At 42.8% G+C, this 18,759-nt stretch overlaps 1 protein-coding gene across 3 annotated transcripts in view; it reads left to right on the top strand.

The window, feature by feature from the left end:
- The window catches only part of fgf11b (fibroblast growth factor 11b), a 47,897-nt gene that overhangs the window by 17,467 nt on the left and 11,671 nt on the right, over positions 1-18,759 (top strand). For all 3 annotated transcript variants that reach the window (XR_008412801.1, XR_008412800.1, XM_053847341.1), the window contains exons 2-3: positions 10,253-10,363; positions 10,948-11,051. Coding sequence is in view for 1 of the 3 variants with exons in the window: in XM_053847341.1 (XP_053703316.1) it covers positions 10,253-10,363; positions 10,948-11,051 (215 nt within the window). In the remaining 2 variants the exon portion in view is untranslated. The remainder of the gene's footprint in view (positions 1-10,252; positions 10,364-10,947; positions 11,052-18,759) is intronic.

Raw genomic sequence — 18,759 nt, 5'->3', positions numbered from 1 at the left:
TTGGCTGGGACAAACTCAATCCATTCTAGATCTGATTCAAACTACTGCTTTTCCGAGTAGCTACCAAACATTTTTTTTTTAATAAAAATAAAAAGAACAGATGGGATATCACTGAGGTCTAGTTCGGACCGTGTAGTACAGCTGTCGAGAGTTCCTTTTATTTGTTTTGCATTGATTCAAATGGATCAATGGATAAAAAATGGATAAATCTTTATTGGTGTTACTGTAATATAAATGCACTGCAAGAGAGAAGATAGTAAAAAGACTTTATCCCTGTAAACAAGAAGCATTTGCTGGAGGAAACAGTCCAGTACTGGTCATCACCGATATGTGTCTCTTCCAGTGCGAATGAATCATAGGTGGATCTGAGATCAGCAAGTCCTTTCAGGCGCAGCTCTTGTCAGACATGCTCCTGTCCTCATCATTAACAAGCTGCAATAACTCAGTCCCACTTGTGAACTGCTGCCGCTGTAGCACAAAGTGATTTATGAACTTGTGAATGTCAATCCAGGCGCTAAAGTTCGAGCTGCGGGTGATGCGTTGAACCTCATTCCTTCCAGCTCCTCCTTTAACCTCGCCCTCATCCTGCCATCCCTCTTCCACTGCAACACTTTTTTAAGCCCTACCTCCGCTCCCTCCATCGCTGGGTCTTTCTATCCTTCCATCGCCGCCCTTTTCCCAAAGCAGGCTGCTGCGACTTCTCTCCCCCTTCTATCTGGACAAACAATGTTCTCCAGTCTCTCCTCAACGTTGTAATTTGGCTTTTATGGCTCCATTCTTTTTCTTCTTCTTCCCCTGTGTCTTCCCAGAAGGTTGATGATTACTAGCAGCACTGTGGAGCTCATGGCCCACTTTACAATGCAGGAAGGGAAAAAAAAAAAAAAAAAGGAGGCACCTCTTATTAGAGGCAGAGTCAAGCACACAAGAAAGAAGCTGAGACGTTCTAGCCGTACGAAGTACATGGAGGCATGAATGTTAAGGCACGGGAGGGGAGAGTCAGGGAGTCCTGCATGTAATGGAGAGGAAAACCCCTGTTGTTTGGTTCAGTCGGGCCGGAGGAAGAAATGTCCTTGGCTGCTCAGTCATGCAGGCCCCTCGGTAATTACCTGCAACCTTATCAAGAGGCGTCGCCGGGATATCAGCGAGCAACACAGCCCCTTCAAATCCAGCCCGATAAATACATTAGCGTAATGGTAACCAACACAACAGTGATGCCCGATAAACCTCAACCGCTGCTTATTTGCCAGAGCAATTACACAGCGGCGCAGGCCTTAAGTGTCCTTGATGGCTGTGGTGATGCATGAGGTGACTGCCTCCAGGTTCTTATGCGCTCTGAATCCATTTGACACACATATAATTGCCGTGCCAATGGTCGCTCTATTAGCACTAAGCTCTGGTCTGCCCCAGGTGGTTCGGAAAATGATTATCAGCGCTGAGTGTAAATTGATGAGGGGGCATCCCTGTGTCAGTGGCGCAGCGGAGACTGCATGCAACGTGAAACTTTACCAGGGAAACAAGCCAAACGTCTCACGGGGCAATAACCTTTGGTTCAATTCCTCTCTCACTGTCATGCATTATAGTGTTATTATCCACACCAAAGAGGCTGTGTTTGCACTGGTGTTTAACTGCCTGCCTGCCTGTTGCAAAATAAAGACAGTGTTCTCCAGATACAATCGCAAGACAAGACTGTAGTCTGTTTCACTCCGGATTCACCTTTGGATCATGTAGCTCCCCCACAATGACTGAAGCGCAAATGTAGCCCAAGCTCGACCTCAGTTTATACTTGGTTGTGTGTGTGATACTGAGCTCTAATATTTTTTATTGTTGAAATTTTGACATAGTTTTGGGAATATCTGTGAAGGGGAATATTCTCATCCCAAATGGTTGGTATCTTTGGCGTAATATTCAGGCAGCATCATCAGCCTTGATCCATTTTTCCACCAAAACACTGTTGTCTTTGTGCAACACGATGAATCACAGTCACAGTGGATAATAATATAGCTGCCATAATGTAGTGATATGTTTTTGTGCAATGACAATAAAGAAAGTCTAAGTCTAATAATCTTGAGGGAAAAACTCACGACCTTCCTGATATTGTTTTCTGTTAGTCCATCCCAACGAATAAGGCAAACAAATGTAAATAACCTCTTAGTTTGCAAAGACTGTTGACATTGTTTCAGTCTGGAAGATTTATTCAAAGGCACTTTCAAGATGTTAAAATGGTGAGTGCTGATTCATGTGAACAAAATCTATGATCTAATTCAAGGTTGAGGAGCACGAACCAATTGAGACGCACATTATGGTCTGCACACAAATTAAGATTTGTTTTTCATCTTGGTCATTAAACAAAACATTTATTTATTGCAGTCAGGAAGGCTAGTAAGTCTGATAAGGAATACACCGAGTTCATCCTCCTTTGCACTGAAATAAATACAGATGACATAACACATGTCAAGTCTACATCACAAGTCCCTCTATGAATATTTAAAAAGGACATTGCTGGAGGGGCTGCCCCGACACACCGGCCAATCCCCCTCTAAACTGCTGGTCGCATTTCCGTTTGCGTGCCGGGAGGTCGCTTGGATATGGGCCTGCTGATGAGTCAACATGTTGTCGGAAGTGCTGACAACACCTGCGCCGTTGATGTACATAAACAGACAGGGAACTCTCTGTGACCCACACTCCACTGACCTGGATCACAGAATGTTTTCTGTCACTCATGTCCACACGTGTCCCATGAGTGATGAGGGCCGTCATGCACCCTCTCTTCCCTGGGAAAACACCCGGGACATGACATGGTGGTGGAATCTGCTCCCCATCTATATTGGGAAAGGTTCCACCGGAATATAAATGTGCACAACGTGAAAGATAATGCGTGTTTTTTTTTCTGAAAGCGTGCAATGGCGGTGCTCCAGTGTCTGCAGGCGCCGCCACAAATCATTCACTGCATGTATGTAGGACACATATTGTGTAATCAGTTGTGATTATGAGCCGTATCAGCTTTATTTTAAGTGCTGATCCAATTACGGAGCGGTCACGGTTGGCTGTTGGAAACGTGAGCAAAATATTATGCTTTGCTTACACTATTTATGGGGTTGAAGTGAGGCATCTAGCCCTCTGCCCAAAAAAACAGTGCCTGCTTTTAAACTTCCAGCAGGTCGGTTCTTTTCGTCTTGAGACTCTGTGTTCACAGCGCAACAGAGTCCTCTGATGACACACACTGTTTACGTTTGACACAGATGGCTTCAAACTGCAGACTCCTTGTGTGTCCATAGAATAATGCTGAGGCTGTCACATGACCCACACGCAACCATGTATTTCTATCCAACTCATTTTGACCTTTGAGTCACGAGCTATCAGCGGGACTGCGGTTGCTCGTGGTACAGGGGAAGCTTCATGCGCGCCCCCCCCCCATGACACACCAACCAACAGTGTGTTCTTTACTAATCCAACCAGAGGTAGACTGCTGTCATACCCCATTACTGTCTGTCAGAAGACTTCTGCAGGGATTAGATTGAAGAAAAAAATCACCTGGAGACATGCCAACTTGTCTTGACAAACCTTTAAAGTTGTAGTGAAGAAATGTGCTCATTGAGTGACACAAAACGCGTCTCTTATAAGGCATCCAACATTGGTGTCAAAGTCAGCCTTCGGCGCTGTCGACATGGGGTGGCGCCCCTATGTCATGACCCTTACCCCAGTCGTTCTTTTCTGGTTGAACAGTTGGGTGACAGTACAAATCGGCGCTATGTTTATATACACAAGTAACATCTGACTTACGATCTGCTTGACTTACACCCACCCGTACTTACGACCACTGCCAGCAGATGCTTTTTTTAAATTTTTTTTATTCAATGTCTGGCACCGCAGCCCGGCAACACATACAACAGTTACGGCAGCGCAGTATCCCAGCATCTCACTCTCACACAGCCATCTACCACTACAGTAGCACCTATAACCCTCGCGTCCGCTTTTTTGAAGGGCATTCGACTTATCCGTCCAATCTGACTTACGACCGGTTGGTCAGAACCGATCCCGGTCGTAAGTAACAGATGTTACTTAAACAGATTCATGGATTTAAAATCTACAGTATATTTACCACACGGTTATGCTCATAACGTTTTATTATAAGACAGCCATAAGGGAAGAAACATGAGGTTAAAAATCAACATATTAAAGTTTGTCGACAGTTGACTTTCCACCTTCTAGATGTCAACTTCACTGCAAAATGCCAGCACCATCTGGTCGCAGCTTTTATAAATTGGCTGTATTGTCATAATGGAATGATGGATGATGTACTGCAACTCTTTGACCAGGAGGACTGGGTTTAACTCATAGCACACCCTGATGAACGCTGGTAAAACAGGTCCTAGGAAGACTTGTTCAGGTATGTTCGTGCATTGAAACCAAAGACTTCATGGTTCAAATTTGATTCAGTCATACTTACAAGTCAATCTTGCTCAAAAGAGTATAACTTCAGATTCCACTAGTGACTTGTAGATTTTTGTGGGAAACTACATGGAGGTGGAAGCAAGCTTCTTCATGAGTGGCTGTTTGGTCTCCAATGGTAGTTGCTGAATGTGGAGTATAGTTTCAAGTGTATCAGAATGTTTGATGGCTGCAATTCCCCTTTCTGTTCTGAGCCATATTTCACACAGTATTTTGGGAGGGAACAACGCATCCTCAGTCCCATAGCATAATATATGGACGTTGGGAAAGTGGTGACCTATGCTGATGCCGATGGCAGCCTTCAGTGTTGTATGTTGATGCATCAGGCTTTCAATTTCAATTTCAAATGCTCATGTTCTGCTGTCCATGGAATATCCTAACGCTGCCAGTGTTCTCAGCTGGAGTGATGGAACACACACAAACATTCTCCACCTTTACCACTCAGACTTTGCCCAACCAAACCCTCGTGAGGAGCTCCATAACAAAACAATGAGCACATGATACACGCTGCCAGCCTGGAAACGTCTCACGGAACACATGATAAAAAAAAAGATGAAATAATTTTATGTCCATAGTCCATTAATGTTTTTGTCTCATCTGTTTTTTGGCGTTTTTTTTGGAAGGGGGAGTTGTTGTGCTTGAAATATTCATATCTTTTAGCAAATATAGCATATTTTGTGAACATCACTGAAGGCTGGAGCTTGTTTTAGGCTAAAACCTCAGTTTAGCCCTTGTTTTTAACAAGCTACTTGGCAAAGGCACTTTTTTTCCCATCATAAATGATCGCAACGTTGACAGCATATATTTTTTTATATACCACAAAATCTAGCATGTTTGGTTGTAACATTCAAAAAGAGTCAGAAGTCCTGGTGTGACTGGTTTATTTTAAGATTACAAATTAATATTTGATGTCATTCTTCCCATGTCCACTGAGAACCCCCCACCCAACCTCCCCCCCGCTCCCAACAACAAGATCACATGATAACATTGCTCAAACGCTATGCCCACTGATGGTGTCTCCGGTCTGAGGCTTTTCTGCCCCAGTGTCCTTCAGGACATGAATGTGACTTTGGTTCATGCGTCTGTGTTGAGTAATAGCTCCACTTTGTTTGCCATTTTGATTAACGAGGCGTGATAATGTGTCAAGTTTGTTTGAGGCGCGATATATTTACTCTAATTCCAACATTTACTGCAACAGAATGGCAGGAAAATGTGCCCATTTAGTTGTATGTGTGTGTGTGCGTGTGCACAAATTATGCAGACACAGATGCTGTGAAAAGAGAGAGAGAGTGGGGCAGTTGGCACAATCCACACGGGGATGTGGAGCACCTCTGCTATTTGATGCCATGGAGTTGTACGTCTGTTTATATCATGCAAAGCTTTGTTCATTTCCGTGTTCTGAGTCTTGTTGCAGCTGTGATCAAACAGATTCCCAGTGTTCTTAAAACAATTAAAAACTGTTGGAGGTTTGTTTTGTCCTTTGTATGTTGAAATGATGCCGCGTGCTTATTGAAATAATGTTTGTTTTGTTGTGAAAAACTTTATTCAGAAATTTGTAGTGGTGACCGAAGAAGATGAAATGGCAAACATGAAATCACCAGCGTGATATTGAGCATATCTTCACTCTATGTCTCTTTGTGTCTCACGCACACGTGACCCGCAGCATGGCATCCGACACACCATTGGTGATTCATAGTCGCTGAGTTTGGCTGGATGTTTGCGCAGCATTTTCAAAACACTTAGGGCTAGTGTTGTAGTGAGGGCTGCGTCAAGACCATAGCATCCTGAGACCAAGACCAAGACTGAGACTGAACTGAAGACAGAATACTGAAGCACAAGTCCACTTGTACTGTAGACTGCAAACGAAACTGTAGTCATTTTCTGTCATTGCTATTCAGTTTGGTGTTGGCCCCTCTTTGGTCTTGGTCGTGGTCTCTGCATGTTCTGTTGTCAACACGGTCAGGACACCCAACACATATATATATATATATAATCTGTATGCCGTGAGACTGAATTTTGTCCACTTGAAGCCACTGTATTCTGTGACCGCTTGACACACAGAATACGGTGGAACAGTGAGCCTGTGTAGATCAGGCTAAAATGAAACAGGAACAGGTTTCTTTCATTGACTACACTGTTAGTTTCCTCACCTGACTAGCGTGTACTGTACTGTGTACTTTATTGCAGTCTGAAACCGGCGCTGCGACGATTCTCTCTCCTGTGCGTAACTCCGCCACCCCAATTTCACAGTGCATGCGCACGTTTTGACCAACCAGGGCGACTCTTAAACATCAGCCAGCTCCAATAGTTCACTTCAAATAGCAGCTCTTCTAGTTGCTGGTCGTTCCGTTGTGTATGTAGCAGTCTTAAGAACCACTGCACTGGAGAACCTGTGGAAACTGCCGGTTAAGCACACACACGGTCGAACTGTGCTGTGAGCACTTCATTTTATTGGTCTAATGTCATAAGGCTTTATGTCTTGAAGAAGTCCTGTAGTCCAGAAATTGCAGTAATTTATATTCAATTCAGGATTAATTTTTGTGGCGCACCGTAGATATTTTTGTGCGCTGAGATCGTATCAGCTGTGCACAATTGCGCACGCGCGCAGCTTAGAGGGAAAATTGCAAGTAAGTAAAATCATTCGCAGCCAAAGTAGCGTCTTCTGCAAGTACTGAAAACACATTGCAAAATTGTGATATTTGCAGCACAATGAGAAACCTTGATCACTGACAGTGAGCTGGTGTAGTGAGGAGGAGTTTGAAGTTTCAGCTTGCATAAGTGAAACATTAGCTTGAGCAGCCGTGACACCTCACCTGGGAGCTTTCATTGCAGCCATATTGCATGATCTATTGAATCACTGCCCAAATGGGCTTTTTGTGGGGCAGAAACAGCCGTCACTCTAAATGAAATGACAACTCACTCACACTCTTCCTTGGGCTCACTCTCGATCCAAGCTTTCCTAATATTTCCATTTGCCTTCGCCTCTCCCGTTTGCCTCTTTTGCTACTGAATTCAGCAGCGTCCCTTCTCGGATTGGACAATGCATGATGTCATTAGATGAGATGAGCGCGTACATAATTCAGAAGAAATGAAACAGAGGATGGAAGAGTGGAGAAGAAAGCGAGGGCGCAGAGAAGGAGAAATATTTTGACAAGCAGCTTTGAAAGGGAGAAAACGGGGGTTGCTGCAGCATGCTACAATGGGAGTAGGTCGCAACTTCACTGATGTGTCAGCCCTGGCACACTTCCTTTGGGAAATTGTTTTACAGAGCTCTTCCTTGTGTCCTCTGCCACGCTCTTGTTCCACATGCAACGCCAAAGAACAAGGCAGATTGCGCAGTGCCCTAGGTCTCTCCCCGGGGAGCATGTGGGAGGTCATGGGCGGAATATAGCGCTGAAGGAAACTCCCCAATGATTCCCAGGGTCAGACAACCATAAACTGCTCCTTCATCCATGTTTTATCCACCTCATTAAATCTGCATCGAAAGCGAACGGTCAGTTTTCCGCTCCGGCCCGGACTAATGACTGCGCTCAGAAAGTCAGAGAAGGGTGGCTACATCACTAGGTGTGGGGCGGTCCTGCTCCGGACATAATTCAGGTTTCCACCGGCGAGTTGATGGAGTGTGAGAACAGTTAGCTGAATGCAAACATGCTGCAGGGACTCTGCTCATTAAACATTCACGCTCTCAATCCAACATGCTTCCTCTGCCGCACCACCTCCTGATTATATACATCTTTTATTCAAGTCTTTTGGCGTCATTTCATTGTAACTTTGGACTAAAAATACAAGCAAATGGCTGAAAAGTGGAATCCAACCAAGCGTTGATGTGTTGTGCTGTCATGGAGTTGTCTTTTTTTTCTTTTCTCTTGTAACATTGTGACCTTTATTTTTCATTTAATCTTACCCCTATTTCAATTTCCCCTTTTACCAAGATGTTTTGATTTTGATAGTGTTTATCTATCTGTCTGTTCGCAAATAAACTTGAAAGGTTATGAGCAGCATTTAATGTAATATAGACTGGTATTTCAGTATAGCAAAGGGTGCAAGTCTTCAACTAGTGGACGAATAACATATCGGTTTGGCCAATATACTCTCCATTTTTGGGCCATTGTCCACTTACCAGTCCATATCGCTATCAACCTTTTGTGCTCTTTTGTGTTAAGAATATACACTGTCGCTCATTCATACCTTTGGCAAAGTGCAAGTGATATGTACGGCCTCTTTTTTTTGTTAATTCACGTTTTCATTAGTGATGGATTAAGTTCTATTTATGTTGGCCAGGCCAACAGATTATGTTGTTATTGAGGGTTATTGAACCGTTTTTGCAAGTTAGTCAGTACATTTTTTCTGTTCAACTTAAGCAATAAAACAGTTACTGTCTATTTCTTCTCATGGAAGGTTTGCAAACAAAGGAATATCTCCACAATGTAATTTTCTCAATACCAATATCGGACAAATATCAGCCCACAATATCAGCTTAATATCGGTTATCGGCTTTTCTAAACCACCAGATATCGGTAACAGTCATGAAAAAGCATTGGTCGACCCAAGCTGGTGATTCAAGGAGGGGTTCATGTCATGCAAGGTTGTCTGGGGAGCATGTCGAGTAGAAATGACCACAATTACCAAATAAAAGTCTGTCCTGAGGAAGAAGAAAATGAAGTGGTAATGAAGAAGAAATTCCTGGAAGTGAAGGGAGAGACACATATGATCTTCCCTGCGAAGCTGAGTGCAATTGAAAGATGGTAAAGAAGTCCACTAAACCCTCCTGCCCATCATTGCATGACCAACGTGTATAGGATCGAGAAGAGTGGTGACCTGAAGTTACACATTCAGAAACCATACAAGGTGATCAAAACACATGATCACTGAAGGTGCAATAATAATGGCTTATATTCTTTGATTTGAAAACCAGCTTCATATTGGAACATTCTTCTTTATTGTAAATCACTCAGCTATTCTTTGTCAATGTCAGCAAGGGAAGACTGTTAAAGAACGATCTATTTACAGTGATGAATTCATCAGAACTTGAAACAATAATCATAAATACCAATTATCAGACAAGCCTCAACCGAGATTCTCTTTGTAAGATATTTCCTTGGTCAGACCCAGTCGCATCTAAGGTTGTTCTTTGGAATAATCGAAGTCTTGCAAGATAATACAGTGATTCTGGGGACACATAGTGAGGAGAATATACCTTTTTAAATATTTGACTGTCGCTGATGCTGTGTTCTAAGGCAATACACATGAAGCTATTCTTGCTATATAACCTACAACTACACTCCATCAAGATCAGCCTTTTCATCCACCGGTGCACTTTCTAAACATCATGGCGACTGTCTTGGTCATTGTAACTGAGTTTATTATTGAGGATGATGGGATCATGCTTCTCGGTTTCGGGGACGAGGGAGTCAATAGCCAAGGAATCATAAACGCTGTGATGCTAATGTTTCTCGATTCAGTTCCTTACCGCTGGATCGGAAAAGTAATGTGTTCATAAAATTGTTCCATCATATTTAGACGCTTAAATTGTTGGTTTTCTGTTTCCATGTATTTGTGTTTCGCATTACAAATACATGGTTCTCATGAATTACATTTTGGAATATGTAGGTTTTTTGACTCTCTCAGTCAAACAGGTTCTTGACCCCAGGTTTAGGTAATAAATGTAAGCGCTATCCATTTTAAATTCAATTTTCAGTTTGAGTCCATTATGAATCATAATCGTGGTCCCGGCTCGGTTTGTTTTTGGTTGTAAACTTCACTAAATTGCAAAACCAAAGAACCGCTCTCTGTTTACTTGCAGAACCACAGCTGAAGGGCATCGTCACACGACTTTACAGCCAACATGGCTACTACCTGCAGATGCAACCTGACGGCACCATGGACAGCACCAGGGACGAAAGCAGCTCCTTCTGTGAGTGTGTGTGTGGGACTAATCTGTTTGGACAGCCTGGGTTGTGTGTGTTTTACTTTTCGACCTCAGTCTGTAGCTGAAACAATGACTTCATATCACAGATCCAAAACCGTGGCAAAATATGTGTTGGATATGTACCATCTGCCACTGTCACATTTGAAACTTTTTAATCATAATTCATAAGTGAAGATGACTAAAGCACACTCTCGAGCATTTAAAGATTTAGACAAAAAGATATTAGTGTTGGTTGTGGTATCATGAAACACAATTCCATGCGGTGGTTAAAAACATTGAAGACTCAGAATGAACCCACCGCAGTTCACTTGGAGCGAGCACTCTCACTATTGTTATTATGTTTATTATTTATGTTATGTTATTGTTATTATTATTTAGTGGCACCATCAGTCCTGAGGGTGAGAGCTGTTGTGTCCATAAACCTGAAGAGGTCACAGTCATTAGGTTGAACAGAGTAGCAGCATTGGAAAATCGGTTTCTATATTTGAATTTACAGTCTCTACTGATTTTCAATTTGTCCTCCTCCTCTCTCTTTGCGGTACTTTCTCTTCTGTTCTAATCCAATTTAGCACAGTTCAACTTAATTCCTGTGGGACTGCGGATTGTTGCGATCCAGGGTGCAAAGACGGGCCTGTATCTCGCCATGAATAGCGATGGGTACCTCTACACCTCTGTAAGTATAAGCCACGTATCCTAAACAAAACTGCTCTGCCTTTGTGATGCAAGTCATTCGGGAGCTCTGCAAGATTCTCATCAGCGCTGAGAAGCTTTCAGTTGTCACAGAAATTCACTCAGTAAATATCAAGAGGCCAAGAATAAAATCCTTGATTTATCATGTGGCATCTCATTTTGGAGAGAATGGCTTTTGTTTGAGGAGAAAGTGGACAAAATAAGTCTGAAATTTCACACTTCAAGAGCTTGAAGATTTATGGAGCAGTTTAAAGGAGGCATTGTACTATAAAAGCCGTATTGTGTGTTCTGGTGAAAGTTCCTCCTTTATAGTTAATCCAATTTTGGAAGACCAGTGGGACTGTACCAGAAATTATGAAACAACGTGGCAACTTTACGTCCCACTGAACAGGATGTGATTTTTTCTATGCATGTGAATGTGTTCCGTCATGGAGCCAGATGAACATATGAAGTGGTAGTTCTAATTTCCCATGCAGACAAAGTACAAGCTAAGCATTTTTAATATTTTTCCACAACACGTCCACATGTGCGATGCTCTCCAGACATACTAGAACTGAATTTGCTTTCATGACTTCTTTGGTTCAAGTAAAATGGTGCACGCAGCGAGGTGTGCTAACAACAGTCTTCAGCATCAACAAATGCTCAAGTGCCTCCTCTTTTCCATAGATAACTAAAACCCACGATCGCACTGGAGCTCATTCAAAGTCATTTGGGGCTTGGGCACACACAACGCCAATCTTGTTAATGAGCTCGACTATTTAGCTCCAAAATAAAGCTGTCATGTGTAAATATGGAGAGATCTGGGAAGCCCATCCTGGAACGCTGCAGCTCTCCAGTGTCCAAACCCATCAGCACCTTGGACAGCGGCACTGCCGGCAGCTTCAGCACAGAAACCTCCACAGCCTGTCACGGAAGATTTAGGCATTCACTTCGATTATACAAAGCAGTGCGGCGCGCTCATCTGACCGCGGCTGTGTGTAAAATGCTCGACGTGGCTATTGTGTCCGGTGATTCATGACGGCACATTTTGTCCCCCGCTATTGTTATCTTGCATGTTGAATGACGGGTGATAAGGTTATATACGTCGCAGGTGGATAGCAGAGTCCACGCTTTGTACCTTTTGAATTATGTGCTTTAGCTGGAATTGGCTCGTGGGAGGTGTGCAGGGGAGCACACCATCAAACATGCTAGACGCATTAAATAATAACGTTTTGCAAATAAACCGTCCCCCACAAACTTCTGAGCCTGTGATTAGTATGCATTAGAGTTTGGTGCCTCGCATCTGTGAACAGAGAAGGGATTTCCTCGGCACCAGTACAGCAGCCGACGCTGACCTCTTTAAGAGAATTTCCTCTCTGCTTCACACACACACACACACACACACGCATATTTGCACACACAGTTTTTGTAGGTGAACAGCTGTCTTCCTGTGCTGGTTGGATTTTATGACCTTCTCGTTTTCTCCAGAGCACCACTAGCTCACTTTTTGACAATATAAATACAAATATACATTGTTTGAATGCTGTCTGCCACTCTGAGAGCGAAGCGACATTTTGTTTAGTGCCAAAAGTAGGTCTGTGATGAGGAACGTTTTCATTTAACGGCTCCTTTTTATACAGTCATTTCCAGCGCTGCTAGCAGATGTTGGGATGGAATAGGTCGGAGCATTATCTCAGCCTGCTCCTTCCTCTTTATACAAAATGTCCAGGTTGTTGATGTGTACCCACCACAGTCTTTAGCAGAGAGATTCCAAAGCTGCCTTGTTTTAACAATAAATCTCTGCTCCGCTTGTTGTAGGTGACAACAGGAAATTGCTGCTCCTGATACTAAAATAGAGTCTGGCTCATTCCTGCCCCATTTTACAATCCATGCGCTCTGAAAAAGTCCTCAAGACGTGTTTTGTGAGAGAGTGGCTGAGAGAAGGGGACAAGGTTTTTTATGTATGCAGGCCTGACAATCGCCTCATTTTCACAGTGCGACTTCTACTGTTTTCCATTTTGCTAGACTCCTCCCAAATGTTGGACTTATGTCGGCCTTATTTGATTTGTCAATAACTTCTGCTCTTTCGTAAGTGCTGGTAGTTTTGTCTGTTTGACACTCATCTCCAAAATGGACAAAGATCTTTTTATAAAACTTTACGGGTTGGTTGGAAATAGGCTGACTCCAAAAGTGATTTGAGTTTGGTAGTGTTCCCTACGTTCCAACGGTTGCATCCTCACGCCCATGGCATAACATTGGGGTCTCCTGGCCCACGGGTCTTTAGGGGTCCACACGACTTGACCCAGTGGCCCGCCACTAGACACCCATCTATAGCATGGGTGTGGCCCCCGGACTGTTGTCCATCAAAAGCCAGTTAAAAACATTAAATCACATCGCTCAGTACATCTTGCTTTGTAAGTGAAGTAAGAGCATGATCCCACGCTACTGATGCCAGTGAATGTTTGCTTTCAGTTGTCACAGAAATCCACTCAGCAAATATCAAGAGGCCAAGAATAAAATCCTTGATTTATCATGTGGCATCTCATTTTGGAAAGAATGGCTTTTGTTTGAGGAGAAAGAGGACAAAATGAGTCTGAATAAATCTGAAAAAAAAACATTTCACACTTCAAGAGCTTGAAGATTTATGGAGCAGTTTAAAGGAGACGTCGTACAATGAAAGCTGTATTGTAGGCTCAGGTTTCTCTGAAAGTTCCTCCTTTTTAGTTAATGCTTGCTGGAGGGACCTTGGAATTCACCAACACTTGCACACAAGTACAAGTGACTCTATACTGTTCAGTGCAGGCTGGGCAGCTCTTACATAGGCAGCTAGGGCTTTTATTCATGGCGCAAATTTACCAAATCGCTCAAAAGGTATGAAAACACTACAATTTACTAAATATGATTTTGACAATCTGATGAGTTGAGACCAACACAGGAAAAATTGAAGATACAAACTGAAGAGAGGTGCAGTCGCTCAGCCCTGCAGTGCACGCAGGGGTGCTTCAAGACAGGAAAGTTGGCCAACACAGTGGCACCAAGTGTGATGCACACGAGTGGGGATGACTTTTTATCGTGTCACAGATGGTGTTGGGACTTTCTGTAGTTGGTGGAAGTTGATGATTTCCGCGATCACAACATCGTGGCATTGGATGATAGAACGGGATCCACTGAGTAACATGGAATATCGCGGGATTTGGCTGATAAAGTGTTTTTGTGAGGAAGAGAGAGATGCGTGTTTCAAGAAAATTGCTTGGAGGGAGGCCCGCTAAATAGGCCGAGCCTCCTCTTTGTGAGTTTTAAGCATGGTGCGAAGCGGCGGTGAGCAGCTCTCTGTCTGCGAGGAAGCTCAACCCACTGTTGACACAAGGGGGGCGCTCGTGTTATCCACCCGTATGTTCCGTCGCCACCGACACCAAGGGTGGTTTTCACCATCTCCTGGTACAGATGATGATGCAAGGTTCTGAGTCACAACAGCAGAGTCAGGATGGTGGCAGTCCAGAGTTTAGACTCACAAGCTGTGCATTAAACTTTTAAGCCATTCAAACCTTTGAGCTTCACGACATGATGAAGTTATGCTATATACAAAAATGGAGAACACATTAATGCTGTGGTCCACCTCCAATGTTAATATATTAAATGTTTAATTTACTTCCGTTCTTTATAGCACTTACTCACATTGGGTTCCCCACCAACAAATCACAGACTGCAAAAGTGCTTGTTAAGAGCCCTTTATGTGAGAGCACAGTCACCTGGTGCCAGGCTGCACAAGGCTAAGAATAGCTCAAATATACACCACTCAAAGGAAACATTATTATTGAATTTAAAACTGATTAGGTGTTAGTGAAGAGCTTTTAGTAGGAAATGTAAAAAAATAATGGCCATTCATAGAATACACATTTTATTCTTAAACAGGGAAGTTAGAAAGAGAAAGATAGGAAAGTCCTTTTGTAATGTTGAGCGACGTCAGCAAGTCAGTTACCAATGTTTAAACATGAAAGTGCCTTATTTTCAAAGTCTAGTTTTTCATCTCATCATTTCATTGATGTGTCACTGCCGGTATTCCAGACTGAGTTCTCCATGTGGCCAGGGTTCAGCAAAAATAAAAGGCTTGTTGGAGAGAAGAGTCTTGCTGTTGTTGGTTTTCCTGCAGCTTTTATGTGTGAAATAGCAGTGATATGCATCGTTTCACACACAAGAAAGAGTTGCTTGCTTTACTAATATCACTGTTGTGCATATTGCCCAAAAATGACAACTAATATCATTCCTTACCTAGGATATGTTTGAACATTAGTGAGAGTTCAAACCAACAGAAACGCATTGCGTTACTGAAATGACAGGTACAAAAAAAGTTTCAATTGAGGGAAAGTCTTGGCCAATGAACCGTATTTACTTGCTCAAAATGTCTGACCTGGAGAGACAGTGTGGGCCTCCGTCTTATCAATCCAGCGAGCGGACCAGCATAAGACTGCATGTAAAGCTAGTCGTGTGAATTGGCAGACCATGGAAAACGCCAACACAGAGTTGCCCTATTGGCAGAAACACAGCCTTCGGAGGATTGGCAGCATTTGTTTTCTTGCTTCTTAGAGATGCGGAAATCTTCAGCATCTTGCTATATTTAGTCTGCCCCGGCCACTTATGTACGTATCCCGTGATCGCAGTCCATTACTCTGTGTTTTACCACAAATACGTCACTCACCTTTGATCACAATCTCCACTGCCTGCGTCTCAAATGTGGCCCTCTCTCTTCCACATATGTATTCTGCCTTGCAGCCACTGTCTTTCATTCATCTTCTCAGCAGCCTCCATTCCATCACCATATCAAGCAAAAGATCTATGATGTGTCTGTCCTTCAAACACCTCCCTGCTGTCTCTCTGGCCTGGAACATGTCCGGCATCACCTAAACATCTCAGATGCCTTTGATTTCCTCAGACTGTGCCAACCTTTCTGTCTAGGAATGTCCATCTTTAGATTAACAAAGACACAGTGCATGTCATTCAGCTATGCCTCCTTTACACCTTCAAACCGAACCACTTGCTCTTGAGAGCTACCCTCACTTTCACATTGCTCACCAGTTCTATTCAGTCTGTTTGGGCTTTGTTTGGACTCTCACCAAATCTAGTTTACCACCTTGTCTAACCCTTTTTGCTGACATCCCACCAATGGGGCGGATGCACATTACTTGTACTTCCAAGCCCATGATCATGCTGACGTTCTTGTCACCTCCACAAAATCCATTCATACTCCATCGCCTCAATTCTAAGTCAGTTTTCCTTCTGTCTTGACAAAACAGCGGATCCACCATGTCTTCCCTTCTATGTGTTTTCCTGCTCTATGCCATAATCTCTAAAGTAAATGATCTGCCTTCATCTCCAAATGCGTCCTCCTTCTCCTGTACATGTTCCGTTGAGATGGGTTGATGAGGTTTCATGAAACTGTGTCCTAATTTTGAGAGGCCACCAGATGGCGTTCTCTGCTCTGTAATGTTTGGTTTTGAATATGTGATTCAATGAAGCCACGCTGCGCTGACTTGTGACACGTGTGGCTGGAGTTTAGCCGCCAACAACAGAGCCCTCTGAGTCAGTGGCCAACAGGCCATTCTTTGACAACATGCAGTATCGCTAACAATTTTAGACTGGAGCAAAGTCACAAAAGGTAAAGGCAGCCAACACACTGTCCTTTAATGGATATAGATTCCATTCAGCTTAGAATTAATTGACACAATGAGAATGAAGATGGCGATGCTATTTTTAAAATGACTCCTTGGCTTACTTGTGACAGCGCGAGGGGGCTTCCAGGGGGGTTGATGAGACTATTGATGAACAGCTATGTTGTTTTCCTTTCAAGGGAGAGTTTCATCAAGATGCAGGGCAGCACTTGCTGGAGATAGCATCACTTTTGCCACAGGACTAGAGGAAATGTGGACGCTAGAAAAAGGAGCAGATAGAATAATTGGCTGGAGGAAGATTAAATACATGAAGTGAATAAATGTGATATTGTTTTCGTCCTCTGTGTTCTCTCTCCATTATATATATATATATATATATATATATATATATATATATATATATATATATATATATATATATATATATATATATATGGTAAAAGTCGAATAAAAAAAATTCAGTACATGTCTTTCCTTGTTTTGGTTTACAGTGAGAAAAACCAAGACACAAATAGACAAGACTTGAGCATCACCTTAGTTACTGCAAAACATCCATCAGCTTCAGTTTCACTGAAATAGTTGATAAGATTATAGAGGCCTCTAAATAGAACTAAATGCTTCACTGCAGATAGCCAAGTGGCTGATATTATTGCGACGCAGTTACGGTGCCAACTTGTCCAGCAACAATGAGTGATGATTTTATTCCTCATTTATGATAGTTTTTGTGTGTTTGTGCAGGCCCATAGTATTAAGTTTATTTTGTCAGCTCCAGGTGCCGGTGTCTCGCCATGTTGCATATTATGAAACACACAAACTGCTTTGTTTAGCCAGTACTTTGAACCTATTTCAAGTTCAAGTTCAAGTTCTACTGCATCAAACAGATGTTCACCTGGTTCATGACTCTTTTCTTTATGAATGGATAGATGAGGATGCATAAATGCCAGAAACTTATTACGACACCTTAAATACACAGTACTGAAGTCGCAGGTTTTCACTCCGCTTGCACTGTTGACCTGTAGTTATTCTACTTCAATAAATGGACCTATAATAACCTGTCATAATAACAATGCCACACTGAACACATTGCACACATGCATTTTATTACAGTTGCTAATCCTAAAATCAGAAAAAAAAAAAATGGGCATTGATACATTTCACTCGTAATATTTGAAATATTAGATAGATAGATATTTTATTCAAGAAAAAATAAGCTGAAGAAAACATGAAAATAAAAAATACAAGACAAATACAAGACCAAAAAAAAAAAAAAAAAGAAATGAGCGTATTATTTCAATTGTCTGTGGCAAAGTGACACACTTTTCTCGGTGTAATATGGCTGTGCGGTTTTCAGTAGACGAACCATTGCAGCACTTGCTTCCATTAAGTCTCATTAAAAATGTAGAGCGACTTCTTTAACAACAGTCTCGGTGCTGTCTCGTGCGTCGTGTAAATAATACTGCAAACACACCAAACAAAGAAATACCGACGTGTATGCTTATAAATCTACTGCAAATGCCCTCTGTTTTTTTTTTTTTAAACAAACCACAGTCCGGTGGATTTATGACGTCCTTATTTTGATGAGCTGAATTTGAACCGCTGTGGTTACAACTGCCAGCGGATCAGCCAAGGTGCATCTTAATAAGGGTTGGCGCGGGGGATTTAACGCGCGGGAACACAAGCTGCCCTTCTGTCACTGATGCATCATATTGACAGGGGCCTTCCAGCTGTCAGCCGTCACCCTTGTGGCACAAGCCTCTGCAGTATCATGAGGAATTAGAAGCAGACCATACATGTGTGCCGCGAGACGGCATTAACTGTCAGACTCATCCTCTGTAAAACCCTCTTAATAAGCACATCCATGCCCTATTGACTTGCGTAACGTGGCGTGTCATAGAGCATCTACATCTGGCTCTGTAACAGCATCATCAGCATGACATCCTGCCGCTGGCTTCCAGCGCTGCACACGCGCCGAACATGTGCCTCTGTTTAGATTCGATGCTTATAAATGTTGCTGCAGCAGGAGGAAGCATGTGGGATTACTGCAGC

Source organism: Synchiropus splendidus, chromosome 17 (assembly GCF_027744825.2).
Source record: "Synchiropus splendidus isolate RoL2022-P1 chromosome 17, RoL_Sspl_1.0, whole genome shotgun sequence".
Classification (NCBI taxonomy): domain Eukaryota; kingdom Metazoa; phylum Chordata; class Actinopteri; order Syngnathiformes; family Callionymidae; genus Synchiropus; species Synchiropus splendidus.
This window is presented reverse-complemented; position numbering and strand designations above follow the sequence as displayed.